This window comes from Crocuta crocuta, unplaced genomic scaffold, assembly GCF_008692635.1.
Source record: "Crocuta crocuta isolate KB4526 unplaced genomic scaffold, BGI_CrCroc_1.0 scaffold388, whole genome shotgun sequence".
NCBI lineage: Eukaryota > Metazoa > Chordata > Mammalia > Carnivora > Hyaenidae > Crocuta > Crocuta crocuta.
Window position 1 is genome coordinate 508,126 of NW_027528867.1, and position 27,581 is coordinate 535,706.

Genomic DNA, 27,581 nt, shown 5'->3' on the forward strand with positions numbered 1-27,581 from the left:
TTTTTCTTCACATGTTTCATGATACTTTGATTTTAAGGTTCTCTGCTAGCTTGTGAATGTGATCTGAGTGGAGCAGTCCACCTCAGTGATTGTAGGAGAAGGGATGACATTCTACTGTGTGGGTTTTGCCAATATCTCTTCTGGAGGTAGGAGATGAGTTCCTAGGTTCTTTCTTTTTTTACTTTAAAATCTTTCCCTAGCTAATTCCACCTTTCACCATAGCTTCTAATACTATCTGTAAATGAGTAGTTTCCATATATTATCTTCAGCCTTAATCTCTCCTGTGAGCTACTGATCTATCTATATATGCTCCTTTTCTTCAAAGCATGTGTCTCATTTTTAATTATACATTCCTAGTACTGTTATTTGGTTAATGCCCTTCTCCTTTCACTGGACAGTGCATTCCATGAAAACAGAGAATGCACCTATATTTGATTATTGCTATGTTGCTAACACTTAGTTTAGGATGTGGCATATATGCTTATAGGTACTTGCTGAACTAATGAATGAATTAGGAGAAACAGCTCATGTGTGAAAGACCCTTTGGTGTCTTCGAGTAGATGGCTCTGAGTTGAATCCTGGCTCTGACATTGCTAGCTGTGTGTACTGAGTGCTCAATACAATGCTGGCCACTATAAGCAATCAGGAAAAGGGATCTTTTCTTATTATTGTCATCTGGTGTTTGCTGGCCCAGTGCTGCTTACTGCTTAAGGAATTTCATCATTCTGTTCTCTTGAGGGGTTGGCTTGGCTATACATGATGGATGGATGGCCTTGCCATCTGGCTCCATCTTAAATAGGCTGGGAATCCTGAAAGCCTTTGTCAGGTCTCTAACTGATTAGTCCAACAGGATAAGGATGGGCTGGCTGTGGGAGGACATCTTCACCCCCAACACCAGGATCATTAACCTTGGGTCAAACGTCCAGGGTTCCAGGGAAATGCCTTTAACATGTGGATACCTTTGCACTGTAGAGTCCCTCCTTGTGGGAAAAGAAGTTCAGCTTGTAGTCTTTCTTGGAGCCAGACAGTACATCAATATAATCAAGGCCTTTTAAGGTAATGCTAAGGTCTGGCTTTTCTGGTTTCACCATTTCCACAATGACCCGGAATCTGGGGGAGCACAGGAATACATGAAAAGAGGATAGAGAAAATAAAACCATTTGCCCAAGGGAAATAGGGAAAGCTGCTATCTCTACTCTTGATTTTATGATAAGCATGTGGGTCCAGGGTTCTGGTCCTCTTTGTCTCTAACAATAACAACACCTACCATTTATTGACACCTGTGATGTGCCAGGTACAGAGTCAGTGCTCTGCATGTGTTAAAGGTATTTAATCCTCACAGTGTCTATAGGAGACACATAAAATTATCACCTCCATTTTGCTGATGAGGAAATGGAGGCCAAGAAAAGGAAACATGCTCAGGTCACATGAATAGTTATAGGAACAACTAGGATTCAAACTTAGGTCCAAGCCTTTATGTACTATGCTAACTGGTGGCCTTCAGTGAGTAAGCCTCTTCTCCTGGCTTTTGGCTCCTTCTCTGTAAAAGAAGGAGACCAGGCTGGTTGTCAATTCCTCTAGCCCTTGTATTCTACTCTACTCCCACTGCAAGTAAAGAACCAAGGGATATCCTTCTCTGACCAGTGGCTTAGGTGATAAGACAGAGCACTCAATAATAACCATCATGATTATCATTTTGATAATAATAAGAACAGCTCAATAAATGTTATTGAGCACTTATTTTATGTCAGGTGTTGTTCTAGGAGAGTTAAGTAATCAGCTATTCATAGATAGCGCTGACTGTCTGGAAGCTTAGAGTTCAGACAATGCTTGACCACATCAGGGAACTTTGCCTCTGATTCCTTTAGCCCCTCAATGTCTCTAGAGGCCCTGACTGTGGGAAGGGCCAGGCTAGACAGGAGAAGTCCTCCCTCCATCTCCTCCACCCTGACCCCTTGCCCCACTGTCTCACCTCTGGGGCTTGTTAAGCCAGTTGGTGATTGGCAGGAGTTCAACATAGGGTGTCTTACATGGTATTTCACGGTAGATATTGGCCACGGCTTTGGGGAGCTCAGAAGTCCCATTCAGCATATACAGCCAGCCAGTCCCATCTGGGAGGGGGAAGAAGAGGGTGCCCTAAGGAGAAGAAGAAATGTGGTCAAAATGACACAGAAGGTCCTTTATTAGGTACCTTTTAGGTGTGGCAGAGACACGGGATTAATAGTGACACAGGATTAATAGAGGCCCTTGTATAAGCATAACTCTTGGAAAGCAGTTTGGTAGTATGTTTTAAGTCATAAAAATGTTCATATGTATTTGAACCAGGAACTTCACCCCAGGAAACTTAAGAGTCTCATGCTCTACTGATTGAGCTAGCTGGGTGACTTTACCCTAGGGAACTTAAAAAATCCCTTTAGAGGAAAAAGCTACACACACACACGTTAGTTAGAACCATTTATATTGATGACAATTTGGTAGTAACATTCAACAACTGAGGAATACTACATAAATTATGGAACTCTCATTCAGTGAAGTATTAGGCAATCATTAAACATGATTACATCACAAAGACTAGTTAAACAGAAAAATGTTCATGATCTAATGTAAAGTAAAAGTAAACTGAATGGAAAATTGGGTGTGCTCTGATGGCAGCTATGACTGTGTCTGAATAAGGATTGGTAGTGAAGATAGAAGAAAACAGTTCTTGGGGTGCCTGGCTGGTTTGGTTGGTAGAGCATCTGACTCTTGATTGGGAGGTTGTGAGTTCTCTCCCTTGGGTGTAGAGATTACTTAAAAAGAAAAATAAAGCTTTAGGGCACCTGAGTGGCTCAGTTGGTAAACTGTCCAACTTTAGATTGTGGCTCAGGTCATGCTCTCATGGTTCGTGTTTGAGCCCCACGTCGGGCTCTGCGCTGACAGGGCAGAGCCTGCTTGCAATTCTCTCTCTCTCTCTCTCTCTCTCTCTGCCTCTCCCACCCTCTCTCAAACTAAATAAACTTAAAACAAAACACCAAAGGTTAGAAGAAAACAATTCTCTTTTTTAAGTGTGGAAGATTGTGGCTTCTTTCTTTTAAAAAATTTTTATTACAGTTGTGATGATGTTATTTGTACAATTAAGCTAAATATTGATTGCTTGATGCTTAGTCCAGGGCTCTATTCAGAACCGAGCCCCTTGTTCCAAGAAAATCCTCCATACATGAAAAGATACAGGCAACAAGGGAAGCTTTGGACTCAATAATCTGCATGATTCCCCCTTGTTCCAACACGATTCGTGGGGTTCTCCTCACCCCTCTTGTATGACTCCTCCCCCCCAACCACACAAGAAAGTCAACAGAGGCAGAGGGAGCCTTAGGCTACCTGATGTTTGCGGTTCTCCAAGTTCATGGTGCGGGGTCTGTAGGTAATCTCATAGGGCTTGTTTTGCTGATGGGGCTCCAGGGTGATGAACTCCGGCCCCTCCCAGTGCTCGCCCTCAAAGATGGGGTGCAGATTCCAGGTCTGGTTGGTGCGGTTTGAAAGCATGATGGTCTGTGTATGTTTGGAGCGTACCTGGCAGGTGAAATTCACCACCTGGAAGAAAACAGACATCTGAAGCAGGCAGTAAAATTTACAATTGAGGAGTTCAAGGAAAGGTTCAGGCTGGACATACATATTTGGGAGTTGTCAGTATAGCAGTGTTTTTTATAAAGGCCAAGAAACTGGATGAGACTGTCAAGAAGTTAAGTGTTTTTAGGAAAAAGAAGAAATTTAAGAACTCATTCCTGACTGGCACACTTCAGTGTTAAGAAAAATCAGAAGAGGAGATAAGGAGGGGCATCTAATAAGGTAGGAGGAAACCCAGGAGAGGGTGATATCCTAGGAGCCATGTGAGGAAAGTGTTTGAAGCATCTTTCTTTAAGGGACTTGTTCAAGGTGTCAAATACTATCAACAGGTCAATGGTTGAGAACTGGCCACTGAATTTAGCAGTGTGGACAGTGTGGCACTTTGGTACAAAACAGTCAAACAGATCAGCAGACAAAAACAGCATTCAGCAATACATACCCGCACATATATGGTCAAATGATTTTTAACAAAGATGTAGGGGCATTTCAGTGGAGAAAGGATAATTTTTTCAACAAATGGTGCCAGAACAATTTAATATCCACATACAAAAAATAAAATCAAAGGAATTTTGATCCATATCTTATGCTACATACAAAAATTAACTCTAAACAGAGTGGAGATCTAAATGTAAAATTTGTGCCCTGAATATATGAAAGGCTCTCAAAACTCAAATAATAAGAAAACAAACATCGTAATTAAATATGGACAGAGAAATTGAACAGTACTTCAACAAAGATGATATGTGGATGGCAAACAAATACCTGAAAAGATTCTCAACATCATTAGTCATTAGGGAACTACAAATTAAAAGCCATGATGAGATACATTTTGTATCTATTAGAATGGCTAAAATTAAAACAACCAGTGGTATCAAATGTTGGCAAAATAGGATGCAAGTGGAAATATCAGACATTGTTGGTAGAAACACAACCACTTTGGAAAAGAGTTTAGTAGGTTCTTAAAAAAGTAAATATGGGGCGCCTGGGTGGCTCAGTCGGTTAAGTGTCTGACTTCGGCTCAGGTCATGATCTCACAGTTTGTGGGTTCGAGCCCCACGTCGGCCTCTGTGCTGACAGCTAGCTAAGAGCCTGGAGCCTGCTTTGGATTCTGTGTCTCCCTCTCTCTCTGACCCTCCCCTGCTCATGTTCTCTCTCAGAAATAAATAAAACATTAAAAAAAAAAAAAGTAAATATATACCTGCTTTATGACCCAGCCATCTGGGTATTTACACAAGAAAATGAAAGCATATGTTCTTGCCAAGACTTGTACCTACATGATTATAGCACACTGAGTGATTCCATTCACATAAGATTCTTGAAATAACAACATTATAGAGATGGGTATTAGGTGTCATTTTTACCATAAGTGATTTTCACTGTAAGTGGAACAGAGTCCCCTGTTGTGTCTAGGGACACGGCTAGAAGAGGGTTAACTCAAGCCCACCCCACTCCATCCCTGACTTTTTTTTTATTTTTTTAATTTTTTTTTTAAATACTTTTTTATTTATTTCTAGGAGAGAGAGAGAGAGACAGCGTGAGCAGGGGAGGGTCAGAGAGAGAGGGAGTCACAGACTCTGAAACAGGCTCCAGGCTCTGAGGTGGCAGTCAGCACAGAGCCCGACGCGGGGCTCGAACCCACGAACTGCGAGATCATGACCTAAGCGAAAGTCGGACGCTTAACTGACTAAGCCACCCAGGCGCCCCCTGACTTTTTATTTTTTAATGAGAGAAGGGAAAAGTGTTTACCCTTTACTTACAGAGGCTGTAAACAGAATTTGACCTAGACAAAGATGTCAGGGCAACCTTCCTTGAGAATGTGAAGCTTGAGTTGAGAGCTGAAGAATGAAGAGGAATTAACTAAATGAAGAGGAGAAATGAGTATTGCAGCAGTGGGGAAATAGAATATGCAAAGACTCTGTGGTGGGAGGGAGCAGGTCTGAATGTTTGACGATGGCAGATGGCACAGAGGACTGTTTGAACAGAGTCACGTGTTTCTAGAAGGCCTAGCTAAATTCAGTTTTGGAGCCTGCTGGGCCCACTCTGGCCACTGGCCCTTCTGTGGGCAGCAGCTACTGACCTCTCTTACTGAAGGTGGTCCCACGCAGACTCCAGACAGGGTTAGGTTCAGAGGACTGCCTCCTTGGATGAAGCAGAGCAAGTTTTTATAGAGACTCTCCTTGCCCACCTCAGTGGGATGGTAGGTCACTTCAAAAGAAACTTCCATGCCTGCAGTGATATAGCCTTCTTCTGGGCTGATGGAGAAATGGGGCTCAAATTTTTTGACATCCCATTTAAACCTTTTCCAAGACAAAAGGAGATAAGACATTTTACTAGTATCCTGGGGGTGTACTTAATGCTGCTGAGATAAAGAGACTGCCTGGGCTTTTAGCTGAGGTTCACTCCTTTGAATACTCCCTGGGATGTGGGAGGAGGAAGATCACGGGCACAGCAAAGGCAGATGGGGTCAAGGCTAGGTCACTCCTGGGTAAGACAGCTTGGCTGCCTCTCAGACCTGAGCAGGGTGGGAAGTGGCCGCATCTTATCTTATATTCTGCAAGTGACTCGTTGGGGGAACATGCACATGAACACGCTAACAGACGTGTATCCAAGATCACACAGCTAGGATGGGGCCTGGGCTAGGACTGGAACCCTCCTAAGGCGGTGGCTATAAGCACTCCCTGCACTGCCTCTCAGGTCAGAACCAGGAGGGCGGAGACAATGCCTTCATGTGAGAGATGCATCTGCTCTTGGAGGCACTCTTAGTCATCCCTCTACAGGCCATCCCTCTGTGCTTCCAGCACTGGGGCCACCACACTGCACCCTCGGGGCACTGCCCACACTGAGGTCTGGGTGAGGGATGCCTGCACAGCTATGGTGGCATGCCTGGGTAGTGACTGGGCTGGCCACCTGATAGCCAGAGGGAAGAGCCTGGAGAGGAGAGCAGTCAGAGGTATACTCGTGTTCCAATCCCATCTTTCTTGCTCTTGGCCATGTGACCTCAGGTCAATCATCTGACCTCCTTGAGCCTCACCTTCATCTGTGAAATTATGACAATATAGTACCAGCTCACAGGGGTCTGGGATAATTAAATGGGAGCTTATACATAAGAATGTTTAGCACTGTACTTGCACAGTGTAAGTTCTTGCTAAATCCATGATTTTGGAAAAGGAGTCTCAGTTGTCTCATCTGTAAAATGGATCAATCATAAAATTGTTTTGGTATTAAGTAAGAGGAGGCATGTAAAGGTCATATAACATGCACTGAGCAAATGTTCTCTATTGTATTAACTTTTGTATAATCCTGATAGCCGCAGTCATCTTAGCAGGGCCACATCCCATCTTGAGGGAAGGGAGGGGCTGGTGAAAGGGAGGGGAAATGAATAAAAAACAGCCATGCTTGTAAAACAAATATCCAGTCCGAGTCCAGGGCAAATCCAGAGTCAAGAGAGCTGTGCTCGGCCTTGGGTGGGGATGCTACTTCTCCTACCTTGCACCCACGTCGCCAGTGTTCAACATAAGGATGCGACGCGTGGCTTGTGTCTGATACACGACTGGCCCGAAGGGGAGATGCTCCTGGTCCAGGGAGATCTCCAGGGCCTGGCAGCAGCCGCTAAGGAGGAAGAGGGGACGCAGGAGCCCCATGCATTCCATGAACACCTCCTCGGAGAAGGGAGGGATGCGTTTCTTCGGGGCAAAGATGACTTCCAGCTTACAGGACTCTTTGGGCTTCAGGGAGATGCTGTAGAATGGTATTAGGGTGATGACCTGCCAAAACAACAATGAGGCTCAGCAACTGAGGGCAGGGGGCATCTGAGGCTTCCATTCCTGGGTCTTGCTGTTAGGGCTACAATAGTCCAGGGGTCAAATCCCACTCTGCTCTCTCCTACTGGCCGTGTCATCTTTGGTAAGTTACTTAAACTTTCTGTGACTTATTCCATGGTGAAGATTCAGATCATCTATATAAATGTGTGGCACATAACAGTCATTCAATAAATGTTAGTTTTCTCTCTAGATCCTTGCAAATGACCCCTACTCTCTGGTGCAGGGAATACTAAGATAAGAGGAAATAGAAAACACTTAATGCTCCCGTGTTTTTCCAAAGAGTGCTCCCTGGGCTCCCTGTATCACACTTCCCAGTGTGCTGTTTAAAATGCAGATTCCCAGGTCCTGCCCCATTCCAACTGGATTTTGGGAGAGTTTGGAGCTCACATCTTCAAAAGTACCCTGGGTGACCTGTGTCTTCTAAAGCTTGAGAACAAAACTCCTGTTTAAATTCATATGGTTCCCAATCTCCCTGCCCCCCACGGTTTTGTCCTGGTAGAAATCAACCAAAATCGGCTTTGAGGAAGCCAAAGCTCCTTCCATGCTTGAGCTCCCTGGGTACAGGGTGCCGTGTGGTCACCAGCAGGGGGCTGTGGCAGCAGACAGTGGGCCGGAAACCATGCAGGAGCAGGGATCTCAGTGAGTTCTCCAAACACCACGACGTTGGTGCCAGTACAGGTCACTCGTCACCTCAAAAGGCAAAAGGGGCTAGACAAATGGTCAGGGACCCTGACCCAGCAGCACTGAGGATGGTGATTTGGATGAATAAGGAAGTGGAAGCAAGTCTGCCCTCTGTCTTTGGCCAACAACATGGGCTCTGGGATGAGGTGCTGCTCTTCTCTTGCTCTGGCTAGCTTGCCCAGGCTCCCTCTCTGTATCTAGGAGTCCCTAGATGGTCCACAGTGCCCATGCTGCACTGAATCATACCTAGCTTTCCAAAAGCACAGACCCCTTTGAGCACATGTACCTCTGCCTGCAAGCACACCTGTCCCCAACCTGTCTGCCTGGGAGACACCTCCATCCCATAAACCCAGTACAGGCCTCCCTCCTTGTGAGGGCTTCCACAGCTCACCGCTGTCCTCTGAGCAGCCCTTCCCAATTCACACCCTGCCTCTGCAGTTTCTAGGCTGTTCTGGAATTGTTTCTGTGTCAGTGATCCCTAAAGACCATGTAATTCACCAGATCAGTCTACATCGTGTTCTCCTTGCTACAGACTGAATTGTATCCCTGCACCCCCCGCCCCTGACCACGACAATTCATATATGAGTGGCATTTAAAGGTGAGGCATTTAGGGGATAAATAGGTGTAGATGAGGTCATGAGAGTGGGATCCTGATGATGGGACTAGTGCCCTTGTAGGAAGAGATGCCAGAAGCTTGATCTCGTGGTCTCTCTGCCAGGTGGGTGTATGGCAAGAAAGTGGTCATGTGCAAGTGATTATTTCTGGGTGGGAGATTTTGATGAAAATGTTTTCCTTTATGACTTTCCAACTGTGAGGATATATACCTTCATTAGAATCCAGTTCTACTGAATCCCATCCTTTTCTCTTTCATTCTGCTGCCCTTTGGAGGTATGCAGCCTCTCCGATCCTTGGTGTCCCTATATATAAAGTGAGAATACTAAGAACACTAGCCCTATACTGTTTTTGTGAAGATACTTGAGGTAGCACAGGGGAAGCTCTTAGAATGGCCTGGTGCACTGTAGATGCCTGAGAAGTGTGAGCTGTTTGTGTTGCTACCACAGTCATCTCGTCATCCATGTCATTGGGAAGCATGAAAAGCCCACTGGGAGCCCTGGGCACCAACCTTGGGTTCCTGGAGTTCTGGAATCGAGAACAGGGCTGACTGGCTAAATGTGAGTGGGGCGTGGCTGTTGTTCATGACGGAAACCGTTTTTTTCACAACCTGTCCCGGCAGGACAGCTCCTAACTTCACAATTCTATTAGCTGGATCTAGGACTGAAATCTGTGGAACAAGAAAGAAGGCAGGAAGGGAGGGTTCATCAGTTCCTGGAAAAAAACTATTACGATATGTCTATCCTGGTGAGGCAATGGTGGTTCCTATCAGTGTCCTGCCTTCTTCATGTGGGATGGGCATTCACTCCCCTGGTAAACATTTACGTCCACAAAATACCCACCAAGCAGCTCATTACACAACTACATAATTACAACTGGGTGAAGAGATGTGAAAGGAAAGCCCAGGGTACCTTGAGAGCACATTGTCAGGGCTGAGCCGGCTGGGGGTCCTGGGGCGGCCTCCCTGGGGAAGGCATGTCTACCCTGGGAGCTAAAGGAAGGGTGCCATCTAGTCTGTTTGAGTCAGGGTGGGCCTGCAGCCGGGAGCGAGGGGCACACCGGGAAGACGAGTTTGGAGGTCCTCCGGGATTGTGCCAGGACAAGTGGGAGGCCAGTGAAGCGTGGAGTGACCCAATCAAATGCTTGGTGCTCCGTGGCGATGGGCTGGACAGGGACAGGTGACAGCCATGCAAACAGAATGGTGGCGGCAGAGGTGGAAGAGGAGACATGCTTCCAAGTCCTCATCTAAGTTCATCGATCAAAATGTTGGTCTGGATAGATCAAGGTCAGGCTGGGCCTCACCCTCAGGACAGCACGGATGCACAGCAAGCAGCAGCCACTCATGCAGTCACTAAACTGCCCACCCCCTGCCCCTCAACGTTCTTTATATCCAGGCCACGTGTTTCCACTGTGACTAAAAAGGTGAGAGTTTCCAATAGCAATCTGTGCTTCTGGAGATGAAAGAACATGTTTAAGTCGCCTCTGGATTTCCCACAAAGTACCTAGTGCAAAATGAGTGCAGAATGAGCGACTGACAGAATGAACAAATCAATGAATCAGTGATATCAGAAGAGACCCCATCTCTGGCTTGGGTGCAGACACACTGGGTGGTAATGTTTTGTCATTTCTCTAGCTTGATGGGAAGGCTGACAGGAAGACACCCCTCCGGTCTTCTCAGTTGCTCAAATGCCCCATGCATTCCTAAGCATCTTGGAAGTTCTTTAGTCTTCCAAAATCTCCTATTAAAATGCAAATATACCGGCCGAAAAGACACCTTAAATGTTTACCAGATACTGGGGAGAAAGGGATTAGCAGCAGGACTTTCATTAGGAGCACCTACTTAGAAGAAATGCCCTCAATCAAATATAATCCTGGGATCTGTGCCTGGCTCAAGAATATTAATCAATGTGGTATTAAGGAAAAATATTTCACAACTGAAATGTATGTCTGCATGTATATCTAAAATGAATTGCTATTCAAAATAGATCTTGTCTATTAAACCTGAAAACAAAACATGCCCTAATGTGAGAGAAGGACATGCTTGGGATTGTGCGTCTGACAGTCTCAAACTTTTCCAAGAAAAAGAATGTGTCTCCAGTGCCTGTGATTACTTGTACCCTATGATACAGTTAAGTTTGGCATTGAATACGGTCTATGGTTCACTCAGAGTCAGATCTGACAGCTCCTGGCCTCTGACGGAGCAGCTTGGGGGCAGGACAGGTGGAGAGGGGAGGAAGAGTGGGAGGGGCAAAGGTGGCTGTGAGGGCAAAATGGAAGGTCCCAAGCCTGAGGATCTCCCCAAAAGTCTCTTACCTTCATTTCTGTGCCTTTCCCTTTGATTTCAATTACTTGTTGTGAGAGCCCATTGATTTCAAAGGGGATGAGTTCTCGGTAATTGATACTTTCTTGAGGATAAAAGATGATTGGAATCTCCAGTGTCTTCCCTGGCTTTATCACATCGACACGGAAGTTTACCTCAAGGTACGTTGTGTTGGTGTATAGACAGTCTAAGCTAGAAAATCAGGAGGAAGATGTATAAGTTAGAAGGCCCAGATATTTCCATTTTGTCTACCAAGTAAGAGGGTCTCCAGCATCAGCCTGTGCTGGAGGTGAGAAAACATGTTTAAGATACCCAAAAAGATTGATTCTATCTTCTTGTCTTTCTGAGCTACTGATGGCTTTCCTGCCCTGTTGCCATGGAGCCATGGAAGAAGGGACATCAGCAGTGATCCAGCCCATACTCTCCAGGACATAATCAAGTTACTTACCTCAAATTACACCCTAAGATTCTGGCAGAACCAGGCCTCAAACACAAACTCTCATGACTCTCTGCTCAAGGTTCTTTTCACGCTATTTATTCTCTCTTTCTTGAAAAAGCCGCACATAGCTTTGTATCCTCTTATAAGAAGGAAGTGTTTCCTAAAGTAACTGGGTAGCGAAGCACAGAGGAGAGGGGTATGTGTTCTGGATTCAGACACAGGAGTTTGGATCCAGGCTCTATCCCTAACTAGCAATGAGACCTTAGAAGAGTTACATAGCTCATTTGGGCCTCTGTTTCCTTATTGGTAGAACTGGGGTAGTGATAGCTACCTCATAAGGTTGTTGTGAGTATTAAATGAAATAGAGAGACTAAGTCAGTCATTACACAGGGCACAGAGGAGACAGTTCATAATGGTGAGCCATTCTTATTACCACTAATTGCTCAACTACACGGGATCTTCAAAGATCATATCCACTCTAGTCTATCTGTGTGTAGGAAGGCACTAGTTCTCTCCATTATAATACTTTCTTGTCTGTCTTCCAGGTATGTAGAGAAGGAGTCCAGCAAGGCCAATAAATAGAACTTAATGCCTTCATGTAGGACTCAGATTGAATTAAATCATACAGGGAAGATTTTTAATTAGCATTTAAAATCACATGACTCACCATTAAGGATGATAATCACTGCAACAGTAGCAGTAGCAGCAGATAACCATAACCTAGTATTTGCTATGTTCCAGACACTGTTCTAGTGCTCTCTCTAATTTAACCCTCCTAATAGCCCCGTAGGGGAGGAGCTATTATTATCCCCCATCCCAAGAAATGAGAGTTTAGAACATGTGCCTCAGTCACACAGCTAGGGAATAGCTGGGATTTGAACTTAGGCCCGTGGTATCCAATATGGTAGTCACTAGACACATGTGGCAATTCAGATTCAAATTCAAATGAATTGAAATTTAAAAAATGAAAAGTTCAGTCCCTCTGTTGTACCAGGCACATTTTAGGTACTCCACAGCCACATGGACTTATAGGCTGCCATACAGGATAGCACAGATGTGTAACAGTTCCTTCCTTTAGGAAAGAGCTTTGAGGAGACACGGGTGTCTGGGCCAGTCTCTGGAAATTCTGTTTCAATAGGTCTGGGATAAGGCCCAGAAACCTGGACTGGAACATTCTACACAGAGATGGTGCAGAGACACTGGATTTTAATAAAAAAACTTAGGCTCTGTATGTATCTGTCACTTATTACAAAGTAATAATGGCCTGAGAAAGTCACTTTTTAACTCTTTAAACTTTGGTTTCCACCTTCATTACATCTGGCATTGCCCTACTCACTTCAAGATTTTTCAGTAGAGTAGCTCATGGCTACCCAAGTGTCAGTATTAGTGGTGGGGAAAGGAGACATGGGATTCATGGCCAACTGTGTTTGACTCTTCCCATAATCTTTCTTTTTTCTATTTTGGTAGGACTTCACCTATGGAGGCTGTAGGACCCACAAGGAGCTGCAGAATCATCTGGAAACTCTGGAAAGTCTGCTTACCTCATGGGTGTTTCTTCCTTGTTGGTGACAGCCAAGATTTGTTTGTACGGGGGCATCCCAGCTTGGTAGATGAAGCAGGTCCCAAAGTTGTAGCTGGTGAAGGAGAAATGAACGGCTGGGCTCACAGCACAGCCTGAGATGCTGCATGTAAATGTTGGGCCGTGGCTGACCTGCAGGTGGGAATGCAGGGGGAGTATGATTAGAGGTGTGAGCAAAGGACTCCTCAGGTCCTCAGGTGAAGGAGGAAGGTGGTCAGTGCTTTAAAAAATATATGGGTCCCAAGACTCCATCTGCAGAGATTCTGACTCATAGGTTAGAAGTTTGCTGGCTGGAGAAAAGGAAAGTGGGATAGTCTGCAGTCAGGCCCTGTGGTGGCTACTGCAGCAGTGAGTCACCCTGAAGGCAGAGCGGTGTGGCAGAGACTGCTAGTTACTACCCCACATCTGCTTCCCAAGCGTTCCTCATGAACATGACTCCGGTTAGTTTTCAGGGGACCTAAGTGAAAATACTTGAGGTCCTATAGTTCTGGTTATCAGGATGTAAACAGAAGACAAGAGGGTGTCCTATTTTGAATAGAGAGGCAAGGTCTTACTGGGAAAGTTTATTTATTTATTTGTTCATGTTTGCCTTTGGGCTCTTCTCTCTTATTTCCACTCTGAATGCAGACATAGGGTTACAGGTGAGATGGTCACGTTGTGACCAGGAAAGGGCAAGAATGAGGCCAAAGGCCCATATGTCAAGGGTGAAAGAGTGGAAAGGGTAAAATATGGGTCACCTCTGAATTCTCCACAAGATGATACACATTCCTGAGGGGACATGAACTTACTCTGCTCTTCAGAAAATTTTTATAATATGAAATTTCTTAAGTTGATAATTAATTTAAAACAAAATATCCACTACTCATTCTAAACATCATTAGAATAAACATAATAATCATTGGTACAAGATTTCCTAAATGAATTCATAAATGGAAAACCAGTACACCTGTTACACACAGTACAGCTATTTTTCTTGAATAAATGCCCCTAGGATTGTTGCAAGGCTTTGGTTGATTTTGAGAGTTCTAAAAAAGTTGATTTTTCTGGTTTTCATGCCAGTGTTTTCGTCCCTGTGGAATAACAACCATAGGACACAGCCATTCCCAGAGACATCACAATTTCTTGGTTTTTCATTCAATAACTTATCTTGGAAAAGGTTATACATATTTTATCTCTCTTGCTTCCTTTCCACCTCCCATCTGTCTCCCTTATTTATTTTAATGGCTTCATGGTATTCTAGTGCATGGATGGTGAACTGCTTTTCAGCTGACATTCACCAGGCCCCTCAACTGTGGGTGAGGCCTTTATACTAGAGACTTTGGGATCATCTCCAATACAACCACTCTCCAGGAGCTTCTGGCAGGGTGGAGAAGACAAGGCACACACAGGAGAATTAATCTTTCAAGACAGAGTGCTGTGAGTGCTTTCAGCGTCAGGCAATATTAAGTGGTCTCACCTTGATTCTGAGTTCCAGGCCCTTCAAGACACACTTCTTAAATGGTTGGAAAGACAAGGTGGTGTGCACAGTCTGCCCCACGTCTACACTGCCATCAATGGGTGAAAAGTCCAAGTACTGCAGCAGGGCTTTGGGGCCAGAAAGCTCTGCCTGGAAGCTAAAGCTGAACTTTCCAGTGTTGATAAAGCTGAATTCACACTGAACACATTCATTCAACTCCACCTGAGAGACAGAGAACAGAGCAGTATATGGAATGAATGTAAACCATGGTTCCCTTCTCTGGGGTCAGGATACATAACAGGTTGGGGGAAAAATATCCTTTGGGAAATAGGGATGGCAGATGATGTTAGTGAGTTGAGTATCATTAGCTTAATGTAGTTAGGTATTCCAGCAAGAGTTATGAAGTGCTGGGGGCCTCTCGTACCTAAAGAGTAAGATGGCAATTTAATTCTTAGACCTCCCTTGGTAACCAAACATTCTTCCTGTATGTTTAATACAAGGATTCTTTCCGTCCCTACCATCTCTCTACCCCCTGAAAAATAAAACAGGAAACGTCTTCACGTTAAAACTATATATACTCTGAGGATGGAGCTGCTCCTGGCATGTTTCTGTTCTCCTGGTCACTCTGGCTTTTGAAACAGAGCGATTCAGCTAACATTCACTTATACTGCCTTTCTCAGCTAGTGTGGGGACACACACACACACACACACACACACACAGAGAGAGAGAGAGAGAGAGAGAGATCAGTGCTCTCTCACACTCTTACTTCATAGAAGTTGATAATGGTAGTCTGGTTGGGAGTCAGGAGTGCTCTCTCACACACTTACTTCATAGAAGTTGATAATGGTAGTCTGGTTGGGAGTCAGGACAGTGATCAAGCCAGTCCTGTCCTTGCACTTGACCTCTGCATTCATAGTGTAGCCCTCAGCCTTGACATTTAAGGTCAGAGGGTGGGCTTTCTTTTTCACATTGCAGATCAAATTAAAGTTCACATCTCCTTCCTGCTTTGGTGTGAAGAAAATATCAATTGGGAACCTGGTTGGGGGAAGAAGACAGCAAATTAGCTGACTAGGCCAACCTGCTAAAACCTGCTAAAGAATATAAGCCTGATGGACTGGCACATATACTATGAGGAAAGAGTATCACCACCTCAAATTATGATGAGTTTTGAAGATTTGCCAGACAAGCTGGGACATTGCTTTATGAATTCACAAATACAGTAGATAGCAAGGAAAAAAACATAAGCATGAGAGAAAATATTGAGAACAAGAGCTTAAAACTCTCAGGGCTCTACAATTCATCAGGAAAATGAACAATGAGAAATAGCAGGACAGAGATGGGATTGTTCATATTAATCTTGACACGGGGCACTCTGAGGGAAACTTATCCTCCTGGCAGGCCGGGAACGCCTGCTGCCTTAGGAGGGTATAGTCCTGGGGGACCTTTCCTTTACCTGGACAGCGGTGGGATCCAGCCTTCCATGGGACATATGACCAGGCTGTTGCTGAAACCTTCAGAATATCGGGAGTTGTCCTGGAAGGCAAAATGGAACCCCTGCTCCTCCTTGTTGATGATGTGCACGGTCTCTCTGGCTTCTCTGCCTGAGGAGGAAACACCAGCCCTCAGTGAAGACCTCACATCTGCTCCTGAGGTATCTGGGCAGATACTGCTCCTCAGGCAAGAGGAAACCTCCTTATAAGACATTCAACTTCTTTTCTCTCTTCTCCCAAGCTCTTCAGTCTTTGACCACCTCTCTTCCTTCTTTCTGCTCTACAAGTGACCTTCTTCCCCCTGGGGAATTCCACCTCTTCCTTCTAGAACTTTACTCCATCAATTGCCTGTTCCTGCCAGGTGGCTTCTCTGCCTTAGTCACAACTGTCCTATGATTCTGATGATACTATTTTCTCTCCCTGTTCCTTTGGACCCAATGCCTTCCTACTTTTATTAATGAGGGCTTCACCCTCCCTAGTAGCACCTTAACTCTGTCAGTATCTTTGTAAATAGTCTCTGCATTGAACTCTTTTGAATCAGAGCTCAGGAATGTCATGAGAGTCCTGACAAGCCCCTGATATATTTTCTATCACTCTTTTTGCCTTTTCTTACTTTTCTTGACTATTATACAGCATTTGTTTTTTCACATAAACATTAGAATCAATTTTTCCAATTCTCCCCCTCCCACTCCTAATCCTTTAGGGATTAAGGTTGCCAGATTTAAATATATATATTAATATATATAATTATATATATATTAATATATATATATATAGTGTAAGTATGTCCCAAATATTGCATGGGACGTACTTATGCTGACATACAAAAAAAATTACTCATTGTTATCTGAAATTCAAAATTGTGCATCCTGTATTCTATCTGGCAACACTAGTTGGGACTCTGTGTGGAACTTGATTACATTTGCATTCAATTCTGAGAGAACTGATAAATGTTCATATATTGTTTGGGAGCATTTTAATAAGATTTTATAGTTTTCTTCATATAGATTCTGTGCTTTTCTTGTTACATTTATCCTTAGATATTATATAGCTTTTGTCAATATTGAATCGATTTTTTTTGTTTCTGTTTCTAGGTGCCTATTGCTAAAAGAAAGAGAAACTATTGATTTTTACATAATTGTCTTGCATTCAGTCACTTACTAAATTATCCTGTTGATTCTAGTGGTTTGTTTTGCTTTTCTCTAGAGCCTCTTGAGCTTTTCTATGTATGAAGTCACGAGCAACAGCAAATGAGATAGTTTTGTCTCTTTTTCCCTAATGTGTATGCCAATTACTGAATTTTCTTGTTTTATTGTATTTGCTAAAACCACTAAGAAAGTATTCAATAATAATAATGAGCATCTTTGCCTAATTCCTGCAGTGGTTTGCCTAATTTTAACTGCAGTGGTTTTAGCGATTTATTACAAGATAATATTTGCCTCTTAATTTTGGTTAGTCTTCTTTTTTTAAGTTTTTCCCTCCATTCCTCTCTTACTGTTAGAATTTCTGTTGAGATGAATGGATCAAGAAGGTGTGGTTTAGGGGTGCCTGGGTGGCTTAGTTGGTTAAGCATCTGACTTTCGCTTAGGTCATCATCTCGCAGTTCGTGGGTTCAAGCCCCACGTTGGGCTCTGTGCTGACTGCCAGCTCAGAGCCTGGAGCCTGTTTTGGAGTCTGTGTCTCCCTCTCTCTCTCTGACCCTCCCCCGCTCAGGCTGTCTCTCTCTCTCTCCTAGAAATAAATAAAAAAANAGGCAAACCATGAGAGACTCTTGAATGCTGAAAACAAACTGAGGACTGATGGGTGTTGGGGGGGGAGGGAGGAGATGGGCATGGAGGAGGGCACTTGTGGGGATGAGCACTGGGTGTTATATGGAAACCAACTTGACAATAAACTATTTGTAAAGAAAAAAAAAGAATTTCTGTTGAGAATGTTTGATGAATTTTAGCAATGACTTTTTAGTATATATTCACATCGTTACATGGTTGTTCTTTAATATGTTGATATAATTATACTAAAATGCACCACCCTTACATTTCTAGATTAAATTGTTTTTCTTGTGGTATTTATTTATTCTATTCTATTATTTTTTAAAAATTTTAATTCCAGTTAGTTAATATACAGTGTTATATTAGTGTCACGTGTACAATATGGTGGGTGATTCAACACTTCCATACATCATCTGGTACCCATCAGAAGTGCACTCCTTAATCCCTACTACATATTTCATCACCATCCTTCTATGCTCCTCCCCTCTTGTAACCATCAGTGTGTCCTCTATAGTTAAGAATGCTGTTATTATTCTTATTCTGATTTGCCCATTTATTTGTTTAAAACCTTCTGAAACATGACAAATTCCTCCCACCTACTTATATGTATCAGTATAAGAAATGTATGGAAGTATTACATAAAAAACTGTTAACTTGGTTTTCTTTGATGGAAAGGATGGATGGAGAGTAAAAATTTCTTTATATAATAGATTAATTGACTTATTACAAAGAATATTACTTGTTTAAATGTAAAAATCTAATGAGTTACTAAAATATATTCTGGTTTTAGTTGTATTTCACACACACACACACACACACACACACACACCCCACATCCATGTGATAAGGACCTGGCAATTACTTCCTTTATTTCCTTCAGGTCTTTGATCAAATGTTACTTCCCCATTGTCTATTGGTATTCTTTATCCTCCCTACCTTGCTTTATTCTTATCTAGAATACTTAATAACATTAGACATGCTGTATCTTCTCTTTTCTTTTTTGGTAGTCTACTTCCTATTACTAGAATGTAACCACCACGAAAGTGAGGACTTTGGCTTTATCCATGGCATTCTCAGCTCACAGGAGAGTGCCTGGGTCACACAAGGGGCTTAGTAATATTTGTTGAGCTGAATGAATGCATGAAAGGATGGCAGAGAAATCTGACCACTGTGGCACAGACTGAGAGGCAAACAGATATAGCCCATACTCTGGAGGCACATACAAGTAAGATGGGGATAACATGAGGCTCTGGGAATGAACATGGGCAGGCTAGGCCTTCAAGGAATCTAACAAGTGGGATTTGTAGCAAGTATCCTAAATTTCCTTGGGTTATTAGTATGTGGGTTTACAAGATACCTGATGGAAATTAGGTTGAAAGACAAATATTTTGTGGCTTTGTGAACAATGATAGAGGACCTCTAACATGCTTCTGGAAGGCACCAGAAAAAGTTCCCCACCCAAGTCTGCTCCCAGAGCTCATTGTGGGGTCAGTCCTACCCCCAACCCTGACAAGTCATTCCAACTCTAAACATAAACCAACAGGGCAGCCTTACCAATGAGGAGACAACTGAAGTTGAGGTGTGACTTGTCCAGATTGATGAGAGGGTCGGTGGCTTTTCCTACCAGTAGGAAAGGGACTGTGATGTTATGTTCAGGGATTAAGAAAGTCCAGAATGCTTCTGTGATGTCCAGATGGAAAGGCGTGAACTGGAAAACAATCTAAGAAGACAGTTTGGAAAAGAGTGGTAAAGGCACTTCTGTTTGCTTACTCCACGTGCCCTTGAAGGCATACTGGTGCTGGGGTTACGATAGTTGGCATTACCAGGTCATCCCTACCTTTCTACTGTGAAGGCATGTGATTTTGGCTGTTCCAGCAATATCAATGTCTTATTTGCTCTTCCAAAGGTCTTCCTAAGGGGGTCTAGCCCACCCACAGCCTCTGATGGCTGTGCTGCCATATTTCACACCATGTCTTTGTCAGGCATGTAAAAATAGAGAGATTCCAATAGAAATATGGAATTTTAGCTCTTCACAAAAATTTTGGGAGAAGTGGCAACACTGGCAACTTGTCTGTGTGGTGGTCATCTGACAGAGAAGCACTATCACCAGCTGGTACTGGTGCTGAGCATTCCCGATCATTGTCCCCTTGGCATGCTCCATTCATTTGTGTGACCTTCCTGAAGGCATTTGAATGCATGATTTCTGTTTCATGGATTTATTTCTGCCTCCAAGATTCTCTGCAGAACTTACAGGATACAGGGCCCAAAGGTCTCTTTTGGCCACTGAGATCATATTTATTTAGGTCTGACTCCGTACCCTGTACCACTGTGTAAACGTGAGGACTATGCTGTGGAACATGACTCGCTTTTCTGTTTTACCCTTTGTCCTGATCAAGTAAAAATACATCTGTATCCTTTTACTGCTGTCAGTCCTTTGGGGAAAAAATAAGTCTTCATAGAGTAATCTATGAGTCCTAGAGTCTGCAGGTATTAGTGTCTAGCTCCCGTTTCCTGCTTTAATAATTTCAATTTTAAAACTGCAAATACTAAAGCTCTCCACTTCTCCATGGCCAAGCAAGAGAGCTCAGGTCTGTCTTGTTCATGAGGACTGCCTAATGTATATGCCACTCAAGAAATACTTGTTGATTGATGCACCCTTAGGCTGCATTAGTCTTAGACCATAGACTTTACCTATGGTCTATAGCACACTTGCTATGCAGACAGGGAGAAAATGATCAATGCCATGGGTCAAGCAGTTCTGCTTCTCTCTCTCTCTCTCTCTCTCTCTCTCACACACACACACACACCCACACACACCCACACACACCCACCTCCGCTTTCTTTTCAGGGTGGATGAAACCCTTCTCTGTAAGGCATGTGAAGGCTGGAGGGTTCTGGAGACTTTCAATTTCTTCAGAGATCCAAGAGAAGGAGTAGGTGCTATTAGTTGGGTTCAGGATTGTAAAAGTCCTGGCCGAGGGGGAAGAATTGATAGCAGTGAGTGAAATGGAGGTTGAGGAATAAGAGAAACTTTCTTAGGACCTTCCTCAGCACAGTCCCCCTATCTGGGGATCAGAACTTATCTGCATACTTCATTACCATAGAAATGAAAACTGCACCTCATTTGGGAGGCCAAACTATGGCTAGAGTTCTGGATTTTGGAATAATAATGATACCCAAGGTCCTTTTGTCCCATTGACCCTCTCTGGTTAAGGTGGTTGTCAGGGATGACATTTTTTTTATGTCTTCCAAATTTTCCCCAGTGTCAAAACTAAGGAGACAAAATTCAGCTTCCTTACTATGGACTTCTTTAAAATCCAACCCCAATATTTCAAACCTGCTTCTAGGAATTAGCCCCACTGAGTTCTCTGAATTCTTCCTCTAAGTTCTTTAGAAGAACTCACTGATAAGAACCAATGCAAACCTAAGCAACTCACCGGATATTCTTCCCTCCTATGCCCACACTGGTGAACTCAATCACTCGGGTGTTTGAATCCAGAGCCGCACCAGAAGGTCCTCGGAGATCTGGGTTGCGTCGATGACCACTGATGTAATCTGAGTGCTTTAGGTCAAAATGGCAGACGGGTAAAAGGCTCCGCCCTTTTGCTGATAGGACTGGGCCTTGCTCTCCAGGTGGCAGGTTGGGAATCCTGAGAGGAAAACATTATTTTATTTATTTTTAGATCAACCATTGCTTCCTTGGTTGGATATGAATATTATATTCACCAGAATGTGAGCTCAATGAAAGCAGAGACTGGGTCTATCCTGGTCAACAACATAATATCAATGCCTTGAATAGTGCATGATACAGAGTAGGTGTTCATTCATGAATGGGTTGAGTATGAGGAGGTGAATTCTGGTTCCTTCTCTGTATCTAAGTATGGCCCCAAGTTATTCCCTCCAGCAGTGGTGAGAAATTCTCCCTTCTGTAAAATGAGCAGAGTCTTGCCCTCTGGACCCTCCCACAGCCATCTAGTGGGGTGTGAAAACTGACACAGAAATTCTAAGAGTACCTGAGCTCCTTGAAGTAGGTAAACTGGATGTAAGGAGACCTCTAGCCCCAGCACCAAGCTTAAGTGCCCACGTGTGGGAGTGGTCCCTGCAGTGTGACTGCAGGGGCTCCACAAGGCTTTTATGGCTCACGTAGGCCTCTGCCACCCTATGCCATATTTTATACAATTCCTGTATAAGGTAAGTCTTCTGTATGGAGCTTTCATGGGAGTGGTTAGCACACCATGGACTTTCATTGCTAAATGTTATTGGATCGGATTTCTTGAATTGGGTCTGGGTCCCCCTCTATTCCTCACCTATGTATCAGGTCCACCACCATGGCTATGTAATGTTTATTGTGCTTTTTGTGTGCCAGGTACTGTTCTAAGTCTTCACTTGAATTAACTCACTTAATGTTCATGATGATTGTCCAAGGTGGATATTGTTATTTCCATTTTACATATGAGGAGACGAAGTCTCAGAAAAGATACAATAAAGTTTTCCTAAGTTTATATTTGCCCAAGGATTGGAACCTACCTGTTTGTCAGCCATTCTGTTGCTCAGTGGAATCCTGTGTGGGGCTGGGAAGGGGGTAATAGGCAGGAGGAAGAGTCTAGCGAGTGCTGGTGAGTAATACAAAAGACCAAATTCTCCTCATCTTCTAAATCCTGGCCTCTCTGAATCTTCCCAATGGGAAATGTGACAATCAGGGGTCTGTGGAGGGGCCCAGGGGGTGGAAAGAATGGTGATAGTGCTGGAACAAAAGAGAGGGTAGAAGATGTGGAGTTTTGCTTTAGGGAGCACATCTCCTTACTGGCAGAAGAGGTTGCTCTCGAAGTCTCCAACTTCCAGCGGGGAGAATTTTACTTTGAGCTTCTGACTCTTGCCCACAGGCACAACACCTGAGGCGGGTTCCATAAAGAAGGGTGGGGGAACTTCATTCCCTTGGTCCGTGGCGCTGTCCAGAGTGCTGATCGTGTGCAGTGTGCCCTGGCTAAACTGGTCTTTTTGAGAAGAACCTGGGGGCAAAACAGAGAGCCAGTGATACCCTGTATTTGCAGTGGGAGGGCAGGTGGAAGGCAGCCCACTCACAGGTCCCTCTGTGGGCTCACCTCTTCTACCAGGTATATTTAACTTTGAGCACTAAGGGTAAGGGATTGGCTCATATCTCTCACAGGAGACTGATGAAAAATACTTCTATTAATTTTATCAAGTTTTCAAAGTTGTTTCCTTTTGGCTCAAGGGGGTGGGTCAAAGAGATGTCTGTGGGTCTTCTACCTCAAGAATAATGGGCTGTGAATATAATTTTTGGAGAATCATTGTTTGAAAGTAGTGGTTAATGATTTGGGGGCCCATTCAAAGGTCTACAAATCTCCAAAACTGCAACAACACTAATGAATATTTGTCCACTAAGTGTTGCGTCCTTTTCCAAATGCTTCATATATATCAAAATGGGTATGGGTGTGTATTTTCCTGGGAAGAGAGTTCATAGTTTTTATCAGTTTCTGCAAGGGTCTGTAATCTCCCAAGAGGTTAAGGCCTAAAAGACAAGATTCCTACTGGTCTGTGACTGGGGTGCTGGCCTAGTGGAGGGCCAGGGTCCCAGGCTCCAGGAGGACAGAGGTCAGTTCTTGAGTTTCTCAGACCTGTTTGGCTCTGCAGACACCATGAAACATTTGTTCTGCTTCTCCTTGGCTACTGAGAGAGCCGATTGAGCAGTGCTCACTTCTCCATGAACAAGGCTCTCCTACTAATTGGGGACTCAGTTCAAGCCCTGGGTGTTTCTTATCATTGTGTTTACCTTGGTTATCTGGCATTGCAAAGCTGACAGCTTTTGCAGTCTCTTCTGAGACCCAGTTGAATTCCAGCTGCACATTTCCTGAATTAGTCAGTTCAAGCCTGCAGATATATCAGAGAATGGATTTGAGAAATATGCTGTCAACGATTTTTTTTCCTGTCTGTAGATCATCTATACTGTTACTTAACTTTTTTAAAGTTGTTAGTGTGTTTCTTAAACATTTCTTCAAAAGGCAAGTGTTAAGCATTTTAACTGACATCATGCATTTGCTGTGCTAGTTATATCTCCTAAAACACTATTTACTATTACAAGTAAAAATATCCAAATGTTTAGCACATTAAATCATCTGGCACACCACCAGCACCCTATGCAATGAGCTCTCAGCATGCATTTCCTGTAATCCTGAAAAATTCCCATGAGAAAGGAATCGAAATGTGTTTCCCATGACAATACATTCTTTAGGTACAAATTCTAGTCCCTCCCTTCCGGAATCATCTTCCACTGGAAACAATGTCCCTGTGGTCAGAGGCTGTTTGACCCCTGCCTGAGATTCCTTTATTGGCTGAAACTTGTCTCAATTTCTGAATTAGTTGAGCCTTGTCTTGCCTCAAGTTTCCCTGCACCTAAGACAAGAACCAGGAAATAGCTTTTTGTGGAATCATTTTTAAACTTGATCACAATCACAGCAGAAGGATGAGGCCTTGATACAGGAAAATGATTGTTAGCCTTGCTAGTTTTAGTGAAGCAGTAGGAGTTGAGAGCTTGGAGGGGAGTGTAGATCTAGGGGAGGGTATAAGGATTAGATTTCCATTATTCAGTCCAGGTAAACTGTACAGGTATGCCCAAAGTCAAGTGCTTTGACCTCAGGGGCTTATGTTTATTGTGTAAAAGTATGAGCACTGGCTACTACCCTAAAGAAAATATTTAAAAAGTGGAGAAATCTTGGTGGTACAGAATACTCTTGATAAAAAAGTTTTTGGTTCAGACTGTAGTTGGCAAACTTTTTTTTGCAAAGGGCAAGATAACATGTTTTTTGGCTTTGCATACCATAGGCGTTTGTAGCAACTACTCACTCTGCTGTTGTAGTACCAAAGCAGCCATAGACAACACATAAATGCATGGGTGTGGCTGTGGGTCAAAAGAAACTTTATTTACAACAATAGGCAGCTAGCTAGATTTGGCCCTCGGGCCATAGTTTGCCAACCCCAGCTTTAGAGGAAATGGCTATCATCAGAAGGTCCCACTGCCTGCCTTATTTCTTTTGGTTCTATGATAATTTGAACACTTAAAATGTAACAAATGCAAATGAGTTGAACAAGTTAATTACCAATTTTTCTGCAAGTTGAAATGTCAGTGGTTTACTTTTTTGAACTCCTAATTCTCAAAGAATCATCTTTCTCTGTCTTTTTATATGCTGCTTTCTCTGCCTAGAAGGCTGTTTTTTCTCAATTCTTCACCTGGCTATCTCCTACTCATCCTTCAAAATTCAGCTGGGGCACTGCTTCATCTGGGAAGTCTTCCCTGATATGTCGTCTGCTTTAGGTACTCTCATAGCATACACAGGACACCATATTGTAACCACCAATTCACCTATTTTCACCCATTCCCCCCATGAGCTCTTTAGGAGGGGGACACATGGCATCCTTATATACCTGTATGTGAGTTAACATAACCCTTTTTCCTTCTAAGGACAATTGTGACTTTGAATGAATTTCCTAGCTGTTTCCCAGGACACCTGATAAAGGAGAAGTATCGGCTGTATTATTAGGCAACATTGTTTAGAGTAAAAATGACCTCTGATTGGTAAACTGCATCTGGTCTGGGGGGAATTATGATTTTCTGGAGGGAAGCCATAGCCTTGGGGTTCTGTGAGTATAGTGACTCCTTTAAGGATCCTGGAAACTATACCTATGGGGTGCTTATGAGAAGTATTGGCTTCTGTTGGTTGTGGGGCTTCAAGGCTAAGATGGACCCATTCCAACTAGTGTGGATACTGTCACCTGGGGTCAGGGAGAAAAGAATAGTTCCTGGGTAGTGGTGTAGACGCTTCAAGGGCCATCCCTACTGAAGCTGATAGCCAGATGCTGCCTTCCTGGTGGACTGTGTTTCATGGGCTATATCTTGATTTCAGGTGTGAACTTCAATAGCTCTGTGGGTCTCAATGTTTCACTGCATCCCCAGAGTTCCTCTGGTGCAGTCTACATAGGTATGGTGCCTGGTATATGCTGTCATAAACACTGAATAAATATTTGATGAAAGAATGGGCAAATTATTAAATGAAATAGCTTCTCAGTGAGTGCTGGGGGACTTTCAAAGACTTACTCAAACACTCGGGTCTGGTAAACCAGTGTTTCTTTAAAGTGCACGTTGCTTGTTTGGCATTGATATGAAGCAAAATTCACATTGGCACTGATCTGAACTTGCAATTCTCGGTAGTTTTCTTCTACTACTGAGTGAGCAGGCTCAGGATCTGTTTCTATCACCTGTAACAAAGGCAGAGCTAGTTGACTCACAAGAATAAAGGGGTGGGGGGTAACAGAGTACTTTATTTTACCCATGCAAATTAACACCAACTTACAGAATAAGTGATTCCAATTCCTGAATAAATGATTAAGGCAAACCTAAAATGACCCCTATATGGGAATGGAAACAAATTACTAAGAGCATCAGGACTATAGAGACATGAGTTTTTGGGTAGATGAAAGAAGGTAGAAGATGGGGCGCCTGGGTGGTTCAGTCGATTAAGCATCCGACTTCGGCTCAGGTCATGATCTCATGGTTCACGGGTTCAAGGCCCGCTTCAGGCTCTGTGCTGACAGCTAGCTCAGAGCTTGGAGCCTGCTTCAGATTCTGTGTCTCCCTCTCTCTCTGACCCTCCCCTGCTCACGCTGTCTCTCTCTCTCTCTCTCTCTCTGTCTCTCAGGAATAAATAAGACATTTAAAAAAATTTATAAAGAAGGTAGAAGAAAGGAAATCACAAAATTAGGCACAGATATTAATGAAACAGAAAATAAGTTGAGAACAGAGAGCACCAATAAAGCCAAATGATGTTTATTTGGAACGACTTAAAAAGTCTTCAGTGCAAAGGATCAAGAAAAAATGAGTAAATGAAAATAACTGATATCAAAAATTAAAAAGAGGACACTACCACTGATCCTACAAATTTAAACAGATAATAAGAAAATATTATAAATAACTTTACAAAAATACATATGAAAAACTGAGATGAAGGGCAAATTCATTGAAAAATAACTTAATAAAATTGACTCAAAAACAAATAAAAAACCTGAAAAGTCCTAATAGTATTAAAGAAACTAAATGGTAGTAAAAAAAAAAAGTTAAAGAAGACCTAAATAAATAGAGAAATAAAACTCATAATAGAAAGAATGAATTAATATTGTAAATTTGTTAATCCTTCCTAAACTGACTTACAGATACAATCTAATTCCAATCAAGTTTCAATCAAGTTTTCCACGAAACTTGGTAAGTGGATTCCAAAATTAGATAGAAAAATAAAGGACCAATAATAACAAAAATACTTCAGAACAAAACAGTATGGAAGAGGGACTTCCCTTGCAGATATCAAGGCTGATTATGAAGCTATGGAAATTAAGGCAAGGTAAAACTGGCATAGGGATAGACAAATTGACAGTGAAGTAGAATACTGAGACAAGAAACATTCAAGGAATATATGAAATTTAGATGACAAGGGAGTCATGGCAGATCACTAGGAAACAGAAGGGCTAAACAAAAAAGGGATTTGGCCAGGTTAGTTTTCCAGGTGGAAAACTATGAAATCAGACCCTTGCCTCACACCATACATAAAATTTAGGTGGGCCAAGAGCTTAAATATAAAAAGCAAAATTCTTTTTTTTTTTTTTTAAATTTTTTTTAAATGTTTTATTTATTTCTAGGAGAGAGAGAGAGACAGCGTGAGCAGGGGAGAATCAGAGAGAGAAGGAGACACAGACTCTGAAACAGGCTCCATGCCCTGAGCTGGCAGTCAGCACAGAGCCCGACGC

The 27,581-nt window shown here is 43.1% G+C and overlaps 1 protein-coding gene across 1 annotated transcript in view; it reads right to left on the reverse strand.

Annotated features, from left to right (window-relative positions):
* Positions 1–27,581, reverse strand: part of HYDIN (HYDIN axonemal central pair apparatus protein) — a 334,542-nt gene that overhangs the window by 17,061 nt on the left and 289,900 nt on the right. Inside the window, exons 66-82 of the mRNA XM_077756337.1 lie at positions 25,882–26,042; positions 23,563–23,660; positions 22,576–22,780; positions 21,209–21,421; positions 20,603–20,741; positions 19,326–19,491; positions 15,966–16,113; positions 15,340–15,547; positions 14,512–14,733; positions 13,018–13,187; positions 11,031–11,229; positions 9,229–9,387; positions 7,090–7,367; positions 5,681–5,900; positions 3,358–3,570; positions 1,973–2,136; positions 960–1,110 (exon numbers count right to left, since the gene is read on the reverse strand). Coding sequence (XP_077612463.1) covers positions 960–1,110; positions 1,973–2,136; positions 3,358–3,570; positions 5,681–5,900; positions 7,090–7,367; positions 9,229–9,387; positions 11,031–11,229; positions 13,018–13,187; positions 14,512–14,733; positions 15,340–15,547; positions 15,966–16,113; positions 19,326–19,491; positions 20,603–20,741; positions 21,209–21,421; positions 22,576–22,780; positions 23,563–23,660; positions 25,882–26,042 — 3,114 coding nt within the window. The remainder of the gene's footprint in view (positions 1–959; positions 1,111–1,972; positions 2,137–3,357; positions 3,571–5,680; positions 5,901–7,089; positions 7,368–9,228; positions 9,388–11,030; positions 11,230–13,017; positions 13,188–14,511; positions 14,734–15,339; positions 15,548–15,965; positions 16,114–19,325; positions 19,492–20,602; positions 20,742–21,208; positions 21,422–22,575; positions 22,781–23,562; positions 23,661–25,881; positions 26,043–27,581) is intronic.